General features: G+C 51.6%; 1 protein-coding gene across 3 annotated transcripts in view; it reads left to right on the forward strand.

Annotated features, from left to right (window-relative positions):
• Positions 1 to 467: 467 nt before the first annotated feature.
• Positions 468 to 12,027, forward strand: part of ARID1B (AT-rich interaction domain 1B) — a 319,934-nt gene continuing 308,374 nt past the window's right edge. For 2 of the 3 annotated variants that reach the window (XM_032185764.1, XM_032185765.1), the window contains exon 1: positions 468 to 2,117. In XM_032185764.1, the coding sequence (XP_032041655.1) occupies positions 468 to 2,117 (1,650 nt within the window). The remainder of the gene's footprint in view (positions 2,118 to 12,027) is intronic. The other variant, XM_032185766.1, reaches the window with a different exon arrangement.

Consider the following 12,027-nt stretch of genomic DNA (forward strand, 5'->3'; position numbering starts at 1 on the left):
AAAAAAAGAGAGAAAAAAAAAAAAAAAGTTTCGTTTGAGCCCGAACTCGCGCACACACGCACAAAAAAAAAAAAAAAAAAAAACTTTGAAGGCGAAGTGGCGGAGCGGGAAGGGGCGCGTGGCGCTGCCAGGCCCCGCTCCGAGCCCTTCTTTCGGCGGGCGGGGGCCCGTTTTTTGTTATTTTTTTGTTTAAAATTTTCCGTCTTTTCGATTTTTTAACTTTTTATCCCCCCTCCCCCCCTTCACTCCCCTCCGCCGCCGTGCCGGGCCCCCAGCCCCGCGATGTGGCGCTGAGCATGGCCGCGCAAGTGGCAGCGGCCCCGGCGGGCGCCGCCAAGGGCAGGGCACCCGGCCTGACGCCGCGGCCCGAGCGGGGGCCGGGGGGCGCCGGCAGCAGCCCCGCGGGGGCCGCCGGCGGCGTGAGCCGTGCGGGGCAGCCCCGGCAGCGGCCGGGCGAGCCGCCGGCCATGGCCAATAACGCCGCTCCCGCCGCCGGGAACGGCAGCGGCACCGCCGCCTCCGCCTCGGAGCCGGCCGTGAAGGACGGGGGAAGCTGCTCGGCGCTGCCTCCGCGCTGCTCGGCGCCTTCCTCCTCCTCCTCCTCCTCCTCCAACCCGGGCCCGGCCATGGAGACGGGGCTGCTCCCCAACCACAAGCTGAAGAGCGTCGGAGGCGATCACCCCGCCGCGCCGCCCCAGCACCACCACCACCACCAGCACCACCAGCACCGTGCCCAGCACCCGCAGCACCATGCCCACCACCACCACCGTGCCCACCACCCGCACCACCACCACCACCACCACCACCGCCCGCAGCAGCAGCAGCAGCAGCAGCAGCAGCAGCAGCAGCTAAATCAATTCCCGCCGCCGCCGCCGCCGCAGCAGCCGCCGCCTCAGCACCATCCCGTGCAGAATAACAACAGCAGCCTCGGCGGCGGCGGCGGCGGCGGCAGCAACAACAACGGCGGTGGCGGTGGCGGCGCTGCTCAGCCCAGTGCAGACATGGAGCAGCAGCAACATGGAGGAAAAGACAGTGTTTTGGGCGCTCAGGCCGAGCCCCCGCAGCAGCCGCAGCAACTGCTGAATAAAGGCGCCGACGAGGAGGAGATGCCCGGCAAAATGGGCGAGCCCATCGGCGGCCGCTACGACCACCCCGGCTTGGGACCCCTGGGCGGACAGCAGCAGCCCCAGCAGCCGCCCCCGAGCGCCGGGAGCGGCGGCGGCCTCGGCGGCGGCGGCGGCGGCGGCGGCGGCAGCGGGGGAGGCGGCGGCGGCCCCTCCGCGGTGGGTGTCTCGGAGTTCAATAGCTATTATGGCAACGCTGCCCCTGCCCCTGCCAGCAGCGCTACGGCGAGCCGCGCCGGGCCTTGCTTTGATCAACATGGCGGACAACAAAGCCCCGGGATGGGGATAATGCACCCCGCGGCGGCCCCCAACAGCATGGACCCCCTGCAGAACTCGCACGAGGGGTACCCCAACAGCCAGTACAACCACTACCCGGCCTACGCCCGCGGCCCCGGCGGCCCCGGCGGCGGCGGCGGCGCGGGCGGCGGCGGCGCGGGAGCCGTGGCGGCGGCGGCGGCGGCGGCCGCCGGGGCAGGCGGCGGAGGAGGCGGCGGAGGAGGAGGAGGAGGAGGCGGCGGCGGCGGCGGCGGAGGCTACGGGGGCTCGGCGGCCGGCTACGGGGTGCTGAGCTCCCCGCGGCAGCCGGGCGGCGGCATGATGATGGGCCCCGGCGGCGGGGCCGGCCTCGGCAAGGCTGCTGCCGGCGCGGCGGCGGCGGCCGGCGGCTTCGCGCGGTTCTCCGGGCAGAACCAGCACCCGTCCGGGGCCACCCCTACCTTGAACCAGCTGCTCACGTCCCCCAGCCCCATGATGCGGAGCTACGGCGGCAGCTACCCCGACTACAGCAGCCCCAGCGCCCCGCCGCCGCCGCAGCCCCAGCCCCAGGCAGCGGCGGCCGCCCCGGGCAGCCAGCAGGCAGCGGCGGGCATGGGCATGGGCAAGGACATGGGCGCCCAGTACGGGGCGGCCAACCCGGCCTGGGCAGCGGCGCAACAAAGAAATCACCCGGCCATGAGCCCCGGCAGCACCGGGCAGACCATCAGCAGGACGCAGGTAACCAGCCCCCCGCGCGCCATCCGCCGCGCCGAGCTCGCAGTTTCTTTATCCCTCACTTTTCTGCCCCCCTCCCCCGCCTCCCTTTTCCCTCTTTCTTTATTTTTTCCTTCTTTTTTTCTTTTTCTTTGATTCCCCCCAGCCCCCCCCCCCCCCACACACGCTCCTGCGGGGCCGAGCCTGCCGCCCGCAGCCTGCCCAGCGCGCCGCCCCGCCGGAGCCCTGCTGCTGCTGGCGGGCCCGGCTCGGCGCTGCTGCCCCCCGCGCCCGCACTGCCACGGGGCCGCCGGGGAGGCGGCTCGGGACCAGGCTCCCACGGTTTCTGCCGGAGCTCCCGCAGGATGATACTTCATCATCTGACAACAGGGCTTGCTTTTTTTTTATTTTAATTTTATTTTTTCATTTTTTTCTTATTTTTTTTTTTTTTCTGTTGTTGTTTTCCTCCTTTTTTTTTTTTTTTTCCTCTCTGTGCAGCCTGGCATTTTTCGTTTATTTATTTATATATATATATTTATTTACACCCCCCCCTTCCGTCCATTTATTTATTTATTTATTTTGTTATTTATTTATTTATTTATTTTATTTTTTTATTTTTTTATTTTTTTTTGCACGGAACGAGTTGCGCGCTCCCCCAGCACAATTAGTTTCGTCCCCGGCGGACTTGGCCGCGTTGCACACCCCACTGAAAGCGGCCGGATTTCCCCCCTTTTATATATATATATATATAAATATATATATACACATATTTTAATTAATTTCTTTTTTTTTATTTTTCTTTTTTTTTTTTTTTCTTTTTCCCAACCCCCCCATCCCACACCCCTCCCCTCTCTCTCTCTCTCTCTCTCTCTCTGTGTGCGCGCCTGAGTCACCGCGCTCGTGTGGCGCCCCGCCGCCGCCGCGCTCGGCTGCCCCGAAAACCTCCTTTTTCTCCCCAAAACCCCTCGGCAGCCCTCCCCGAGCCCTGAGCGGCCGGAGCGGGGCGCGGGCTGACCCAGGCTGCAGGCAGGGGGTGCTCCTGCCCTGAGGAGAAACGGGAGACCCCAAAAGGAGGGGTCGGGTCGGTGCGGGGGTCGCGGGGAGCCGAGCGGGGCCGCGAGTTTGAATTGTGGAGGTAAACGGCCCGCAACCGTCCCCAGGCAGCTGCCTCGGCGCTGACACCCAGCCTGCCGCCTGATTGGCTCCCCGCTCGCCAGTGGGCACTCGGCGCCGCCGATGTCAAGAGCAGCACCCAAACCCAATCCCGATCCCAATCCCAAACCCAAGCCCAAACCCGCTGGCGGGACGGGACGGGCACATGGATAGGCCCTGCCGGCCTTCCCCTCACACCCCGTGCCCTCCCGTGAGGCAGCCCCAAAGCTCCAGCCGTGCCCTCCCAGCCCCGATCCGTAGCGTGGATGCCACATGAGGGGCTAGGCTGGGTATGAACCCGCAGCAGTAGCGTGAACCCTAACGCCAACTCGGTGCCTCGCCGAACGCCACCTCCTCAGCACGCAGCTGCGGCCCCGGAGGGAGAGCACAGCGCGGGGAAGGCAGCGAGGAGTCGTCCTGACAGGCACCGCGTCTCCGCCAGCCCCGTGGAGAACCCAGAGAGTCAGGGGGCACCGGGACGGAGCCGCGGGCACCACGCTGCAAGGAGCACCCGGAGCTGCTGCTCTCCTTGTTTCCACGCACAGGCGTGAGATGACGCTTGAGTTCTCGCTAGGAGAGGGAGTCGTGTGAAGGGGAGTAGGGCACGAGAATTTCACGGCTCGCTTTTCCCCTCAACGAGATCCTTCTCTTAAATCTTCCAGTAGCTTTTAGCAGTGAGGAGTAGCAGGAGCAAACGCAGGTGGACGCTTTTGGGGTCCTCAGACAGCTGGATCTTTCTGTAAAGTGTGTTCTTCAGTGAGCAAAACCTGGAGAAAGCGTTGGATGGTATCACAACTGGTGTATCAATCCTAAAAAATAATCACAGAAACCTTGGGCAGGCTGGCTGTGTGTGTTTGCCTACTTCCAACGGAGCACCCCTGTCGTGTTTTTAGATTTTATTCCACTTCCGTATTATTTCTTCCAGGGAAGTAAGATTTTTTTCTGTGAACGTTAATTTTTACCTTTTTAAAATTTGCAATAATAAATGAGGTCACTGGAAGCCATCAGCTAATAAGGCTTTGCATGCATACCCTTTCATAATTAATCCAAAAAATTCTGCATTAATTGCTTGCTTTTAAACACAGGTAGTTCACAATTCGTGCCTTTGAAAGCTGGGAAAACCGTGGTCCGATAGAGATGGCACATGCTGCTTCAGAGTGCTATTTCTCACGGTAGAAATTGTTAAAAGTATTTTATTTTTATTGGCGTGAGAGTAAATTCATTATGTCCTCAGTATGACCCTTAGAAATGCTTTCTTGTATTTATGGGTTTATGTCCTCTCTCACAGGTTTCTTTGTTGTTGTTTTTTTGTGTGTGTGGTGTTTTTTTTTTTGGTACTGTAAGAAATAGGATGCAGCTTAGAAAGAACGGTCTTGCAAGGGCACTATTCTTTGACATTTTTATTTTTATTTTTTTCCTCAAAATAATAGCAATAAAGGCAACTCGGCAGAGCTCTTTATAATAAGATTTTTCCATCCGAGTAGTAAGTGGATAAGATAAGATTTTCTTAGATTTTAATTAATATTTTTAATGTAGAAAATGGGTTGTATAAAATAAAAAATAAATACTTGCTGTTAGCTTACAGAACACAGTTATTTCTGTACATTGTCTTTTGTTTTTAATTCCCAAGTAGCCACCTCCAGGTATGTTGTATCAGTAAGTAGAGAAATTGATTGCTTTTTGAAAGAGTGAAAGGGAATATGCAGTCCAGCATTCGAACGTAAGGCTTCTCTCCTTTTTTTTTTTTCTTGATAATCACCTGTGCGTATGCTGTGTGTATGTGTATACACACATTAGAATACACTCACTTGTCATGTGTCTTTGCAAAGCAGATGATGATTGGCCCCACGCCTATAGAAACTATTGTGCTGCGAACAGAAAAAAAAAAAAAAAAAACAGGGGGACTGTCAGTAGGCTACAGCATCCGAGATACTTGCTCAGGAAATTCTTGCCTCAGCGTGGGCAATTTTTGTAATGTTCAGGACTGCGGCGGCATCCCACTCTGCGCTGAATTCTGTGTTTGTCCAGCCTTTTAAATTATTTAAGGAAATTTTGCTTCGGTTTCATTTAATGTCCTTACCCAGCAGCGAGATGAGATCTGTAAGCTCGAAAAAGAGGCCTCTTGTTTCCGAAGAAACGCACGTTTTCAAAGCAGATGGATCTTGCTCATGCTGATACGTTGATGCGATTGTGGAGGAGTTTTGTGATGCTAGTGCAGTACCTTGTCACTCAGTTATTTTGATTATCGACGAATTCCTTGGCAGTGTACAAATACTGAACGTCCTGAGGCTCCTTTTATTCCACAGCTCCGATATGCACTGCAGCAGCTTAACACGTTAGGTGGCCTGTCTGTGTGCTGTACGTACCGCTTTCTCCTTCGTACACGTGCGTAAGGTTTACGAACACCTTACACACAAAGAGAGAGAACTTGGGTCTTTCCAGGAGCACCCACGTAGCACAGGGTGCTGACCTCGTGTTAGAAAAAATCCATCGAGCTGCTCTCAGTCTGTGTGCGTGTGGATCAGCCGTCTGTTTTGCAACAGAGAAACTCGGAGTGTGCCCCATTCTGCAGCTTTCTGTGCCGAATAGGTTGCCTTTTCCAGGAGTTCTGGCTAAGTCAGGGCTGCGGAGTCCTGACCTGTGTCTGAAGGCCATTAAACAGCTGTTAGTGTGGCAAATAGATTCTTGATGTCTCAGTGGGAGAATAAAATACATTTTTTCCTGTGCATTTTCGAATAAACAGCCTACTATTCACACAGCTTCTATTCAGAAGCTGCAAATAGCAGTATTCTCAGTTAGTAGCATCTATATATATATTATGACTGTGTATTTGACACTTTGTGGTTTGGTGTTCAGTTATTGGTTTCTGTAGCATCGCTTATGTGCCGACGCGTTGAACAGCAGGACCCTGTCTGCAAGGTACAGCGAAGGAGGAGAGATGCAGACCCGTCCGCTGTGTTCCCACCTCCACCGTGTTACAATTCCACCACCGAGTAGTTGATTAGCGTCTTCCAGGCATTCTGATCCAAATCTGGGGGGAGGAAGCACTAATGCATTAATCTGTCACTAAATTTCCTAGTCACGTGTGTGACGTGAAATTTTTGAAATTACTGAGCACGGTCTGCTGGGTGATGCTGTTTCCTTCTGCAATAGTAACCCTACCTTAAAACCAGGTGAAATTCATGCCATGAAAACAAGCTACAGATCTGTTCCTTTCTCACATTTGTGTCTCAAATATTTTATCATCGGTATTTTGAGATTCCCATCGCTAGCATGAGGACGGCAGTAGTTTATTTATCATTACGTCCTTAAGATTGTACCTGTGTCCTAGCGAGTTACATTTCATTACTTTTTCAAAATGTGCCATTTATCAGGAGGCTTTGAAGATTCTCTGTGGATATGTAAAGCAGGGTTGCCTCACTTGCTGTGCATGCACGCTCAAGGCTTCAGAATTTCAGTAGCGTGTGTCTGTGGTAGGCTAGCTTGCTGGAATGTATTTTAAAATTGTGATTATTAAGGTACTTGGGAAAAAAAAAAAAAAACTTTTTCTTTCAATTTTGGGGCTATTTGCATAGTGCTAAATACATGTTTTGGTAGGATTGAATGAGGACTTTAATTAAACTTAAATTAAAAGTATACCTTAGTGGTTTTCGAATTTGTTTTGAAAACTGGTAATAGAAAAGTGGTATCACGCAGCATTGTTCCCGTATTGCAGAGGAAAGCAAATAAATTTAAAATGTGAAAATCTTATGGAGCCAATCGTATTGGAGTAAAATTGATTTTAGAGAAGCCTTGCCTGTTATTAAATGTAAATATTATATTTTGGTAAAACTGAAGGGTTTGTGTACATCGGGTGCGCGTTTTGGTGTTCTGATCGTAAGGCTACCTTCTGAATTTCTCTGATACATTCCTGTTACCCTGTCCTACACGTTCACACTCTGTTTTATTACATGCAAATGCTCACGTGCTGGCACAGTGCTGTAGCGGTTGAGGTGCAGGTGGGCCAGAGGATTACTTTTGTTTTTCTTCCAGTTCTGGGACTGTGGCATTTAGTGACCACCAGGACACATTACCTCTGGAAAGGCCACATCCACCTAGGATGGTATTCCGCTGCCGTCGAGGAATCCTTAGGTATCAAATTATCCCAAGACACCTTTGTAATTTGCGAACAGCGCATTTTGGGGACGGCGGATGAGTGATGCTCCCAGGCCTACTTTGAGCTAACTTTGCTGTCTCTCAGCAGCGTTGGAGCCGCACGGAATCCCGCCCGCGTTCCTGGCATTGCAGCCCGCCACACTTCCCTCTGTTGTGCAGGGTGGGGACACAGCCACGTAAGGCGTACCTGCAGGCGGGCATGCCTTGGCACAACTGGAAACGCGCTTCTCTCGGGAATAAATACGGCCTCGGTGCCATAAACACTAGCTTTTGAATAAATCCAGTCTTACTGTGATTGCATTGTGCTCTGGGAGAATGTGAGTGTTACAGGCATCCATTTACTTTCTCTGTTCAGGCAGCTGAAAAGGCGAGTGGCTGAATGAAACGAGGGATTTGTCTGCTGTGGCAGCGCAGCATAGGCACCGCTTAAACCAAAGGCACCGTCACCTGAAATTCAAGTACTCCTTGTGCCGTTTCCTGATCATGTACTCAGTGCCATCTATGTAAAGCCACTGGGTTTCTCGCAGAAATTAAGCTCTGAGGAGAACTGGGCTGAACAAGTGTCCAGGAGCTCAGCTGGTGCTGCGGAGCGTGTTTCCTGATGGGTGCAGTGTAAGGAGCGCCAGTAGATGCTGGGGGGTGCGAGGGCATGCGCAGATTTCCCTTGCCACCAAGTCCCGTCGTTTTCTCTGGCAGACAAATCGTCTTCATTTTTTAAAGTGGACAAATTTGATCCAGAACACAGCGAGGCGTAATGAACACAAAGCGTAAGAAAATTACACGTGACTTTTCAGTTTAGAGCTGCACTTTATCATAGGCGCCGCCTATATTCCAGCTGGGAAAATGAGGAGAATCACAGAATTGAAGGGGTTGGAAGGGACCTCGAAAGATCATCGGGTCCAACCCCCCTGCCAAAGCATGTTCCTTAGAAGCTGAGTCAAGGTGTCCTTCTGTCCCAGGCTGTGTACCTTTCTCTTTTTAAAGAGAAATCCTGCTAGTGGTGTCTCTGGAAAAAGCCTGGAGGAGTCTGGTTTCAGTTTCAATGCTTTCTTGTGGGGGATAACAGCAAGCATCAGTCTTACACCCCTCTGATTCTCAACTTTGAGAAGAGACAGGGATTTTTTGTGTACAAATCACAGTTACTGTGTCTTGCTTAAAGATTGCTTTTCAGATGGGAATTGTTCTTACAGCGAGTATAAAGTACCTTTTAGCAAGCCCTGTATTCCCTATATAGCTTCCTCTGAAGGCACCTGCAACTATTTAGAAAATTGTCTAATGTAAGATCATTATCCTGATGCTATTATCAAAATGTTTCATTTATATGTTTATTAAAACCGATGTGGAATCTGTGTAAAAGTTGCCAGCATGCACGGTTTGAAAGAGTGCTGATATATAGCGCATTTATACTCCAAGTGTGGTGGGAATGTTAATTCTCTGCTAACCACCAAGCCGAGTCGTGAGGCTGCCGAATTTCTGAATGGGCAGCAGCTCATCTGTGGGTGCACAGCAGAGTTTGGTGGTTCTGCAGTGTGCGCGAGGAATTGCTTTCGGTACAGAGCTATCAGCGTTTGATCTGCTTTCATATTGCTGCTTGCGTTTGAGTCATGGCGAGCCTGGTAAATCTGTCAGAAGGACTGAGTGTGTTTAGAGGTGTGTAATCTATTTATTCCTTTCCTTTCTTCAATTTCAACTACTATTAGTTAATCTTTTGCACCTGGGCTTGCCAAATTGCCCAACGGTGTTCTGCCTTTAAGAGTTCACTGCTGCCCTGGCTCTGCCCTCCTTTGCAGCCTGGTTAGGCTCACAGGGGTACTGGGTTTAGGCTCCTGAGCTGGTGGGTGTTTGTGGAGATGCTTCTGGGAGCTGCAGGCCCTCTCCCCCTCTTGCCTGTGGGGCTGTAGGGGCCTGTGAGGCCCTGGTTTGGCCTCCCCCTGCCATCCCCATTGGCCTTTTTCTGGCTACTGGAGCTGCTGGTGAGGGAGAAGGAGTTTTCTGCTATTTTTGTCTGCTATTTACAAATAAATAAATTAGGTGTATGTGGGGTTCTTGGTTATTACTTCTTTCCTTTAGCATGTTTGCTCAGAAAACAAACAAACAAAAAGTTTAGGAAAATTCTCATGTAAAAGCTACTAGTAGGAGCTTGTAAGCTGTTACTTTAAACTGTTACACTTTTTCCTTGAGAGCTTGCCTTGGAATTTATTTTAGGTGTCTGCTTGCTGAAAAATAATTCTGTAGCAGGTTATTGTTGAACCACAGTTGTTTTTTTACCTGTATTAGCTACAAAATAGTTTATATTTGTTGAAGTTCTTGTATCGAGTTGCTTGCCCTTTGAAGACCATGTGGCCAGGTTTGCTGTTGAGGCTGTGCAGTTAGGTTGGGGCAGCGAATTGCTTCTCCAACTCACAGCTGCTGTGGCAAAACCCTTTCTGCTTAGCTTTCCATTGGGGTGGTAGTCACTGCTCTGGCAACACCGCAGCCTCTCAGGGGTCTGAGCTGTGGCTGCTGTGGTGCAGGTGGGTGCCTGACATTGGCACCAGGTAGGCTCCTTCCACGGCATAGCTTTGGTCACATCTTCAAAGTGTGAAGTAACCTGTGATGTGCAAGATGTGGAGGGCTTTCTTACTGTAGCCAGCTGTACCGGGGACTGTGCTTTCCCAGAAAATCCTGAAAATTAAGCTGATTTTTTTTTTCCTTCTTGAGTAAAGAAGGAGAATTGATTTAGAAAATCCCAAAAGGAAACCCTGTTTTAAAACACAGTTGTAGTCATGTGTACCATTCCCCATGCAGACATGCTTAAATTCACAGATTGATTGAAATGGAGTAGTGCCTCTTTTGCACAAGCAGTGAATTCAGCCGTGGCAAGTAAATTACGTGACTTCAGAAAAATGGTATTAAGTAGAGGTTTGGTGCGGGATTTCTGCATAGCTGCCCGCTGACTGCGTGATCTAAAGATAGCTGCTTGGCTGGAGGATACCTCAGTTTCCCTCTGCAGAGATCAGGATAGTATTTGCCTTTTTTAATTGTTTGGGATCGGGGTGCCGTTTCAATATACGGTGCCACGGAGGACAATTAGGCAGCCTAAGTACTTGCTGTGTGAAGGTATCCAGCCTGTATTGTACCTTCCTTTCTCTCTCTCTTTCTCCTTTTTATTTATTTATTTATTTTTGATTTGGATGGGATCTGAGCTGAGGTGTTCCCAGCACTGATCATATTATTTGGGTGGATTGTCAGAGTTTGTTGCTTGTAAGCAGGCTGCTGAAACATCAGCGCTGGAAATTACTTCTGAAAGCAAAAGGACAGGATTTGTAGTTCTTAAATTTAATTCTTTTAAAGTTAAAAATAAAGATAAGGAGGTTTGTTTTGACAGCATCAAAGGACTCTGCTGGTTTGTTTGCAGCCTTTGATTTGGGCAGAATGTAAGGAGTTGTGTTGTGCGTGTGCGTAGCAATTTGTGCCGTGAATATTTTGGATATTTGCTGCTGATACGAAACACTGGTATCGATGGCTGGCTTTCAGGCATGATTTATGGAAAATAATCGCGCTTCTGTGACTGCATCCTTTGCGTCCCACCGTCCCTGAGCCCCTTTGAAATCCCCAGGTCCCCAAACCGAGGGTGCCCCTCAGGGGGGCCGGTTCCCGGCGCGGTGCGGGCAGTGCCCGTGGACGTTTCCTGCAGGCAGGCAGGCAGCGAAGCAGTTAGCTGCTGCGGCGTCACATGAGCACAATATTTTCCCCCTGGCCGCTGCCAGCAGCTATCTATTGCTTTTCAACAACCTCGCTGGCCGGGCGGCGCGCCAGGACGCCGGGACGGCCCCGTGCGTGCGCGCCTCCCTCCTCCCTGCCCCCAAATCCTCCTCCTCCTCTTCCTCCCCTTCCTCCCCAGCCGGGCAGCTTCGCCCCGGGACCTCCCCTTTCCCCCCAGCTCCCGGCCCGGCCGGGTTTGCATCCCCTCCCACCCCCGGGGCAGCCCCCGGCCCAGCCCCTCGCAGAGGGGTTTTCCTCCTCACGGCCTCGAAGACCGACCTTTTTGGTGGTATTTGGGGAGTTTTTAGCTTTCCACGGAGTGCTTTTTTTTTTTTTTTTTTTTGTTGTCGAGCATGCGGTATGCAAATACAGGGGGAATAGTACTACAGAGCATTTTGTTGTGGTTCTTTTAAGTATTAAAAACACATTTTGCTTTTCTAATAAACCCCATAACCAGGCCTTTTAATGTTTTGATATAAATAGCAATTACACTAACTGAGATCCAACCACAAAGAAAAAGAAAACACTTAAAATCATTCAGAAGAGAAATTCCCAACTTAATTGAGCTCTTCCTTTAAAGAGGAGGGGCTGGTGAGGCAGCATCTGGAGCGAGCTGCCCTGTGCTGGAGAGCCACTTTTGTGATGTTCTCAGTGTGTGTATGGATGCCAATATTCTAAAAAATAAATAAAGATTATTATTAGTGCGGGACCTGAGTGCTGCAACAGTCTGAGCTGTCAAGAGTTTTGTGTATGGATGTTGCTGGGGCTGCCTGCCCCCAGAAGGCTTTGCATTGCCCCCAGTCCTCCTCGTAATTCTTCCTAGCTCCCTTCCCTGGGAAGCTTCCCTGTTGGGAGGGAGGTCAGAGGGGGCCTGAGTGCCTTG

This window comes from Aythya fuligula, chromosome 3 (assembly GCF_009819795.1).
Source record: "Aythya fuligula isolate bAytFul2 chromosome 3, bAytFul2.pri, whole genome shotgun sequence".
Lineage (NCBI taxonomy): Eukaryota > Metazoa > Chordata > Aves > Anseriformes > Anatidae > Aythya > Aythya fuligula.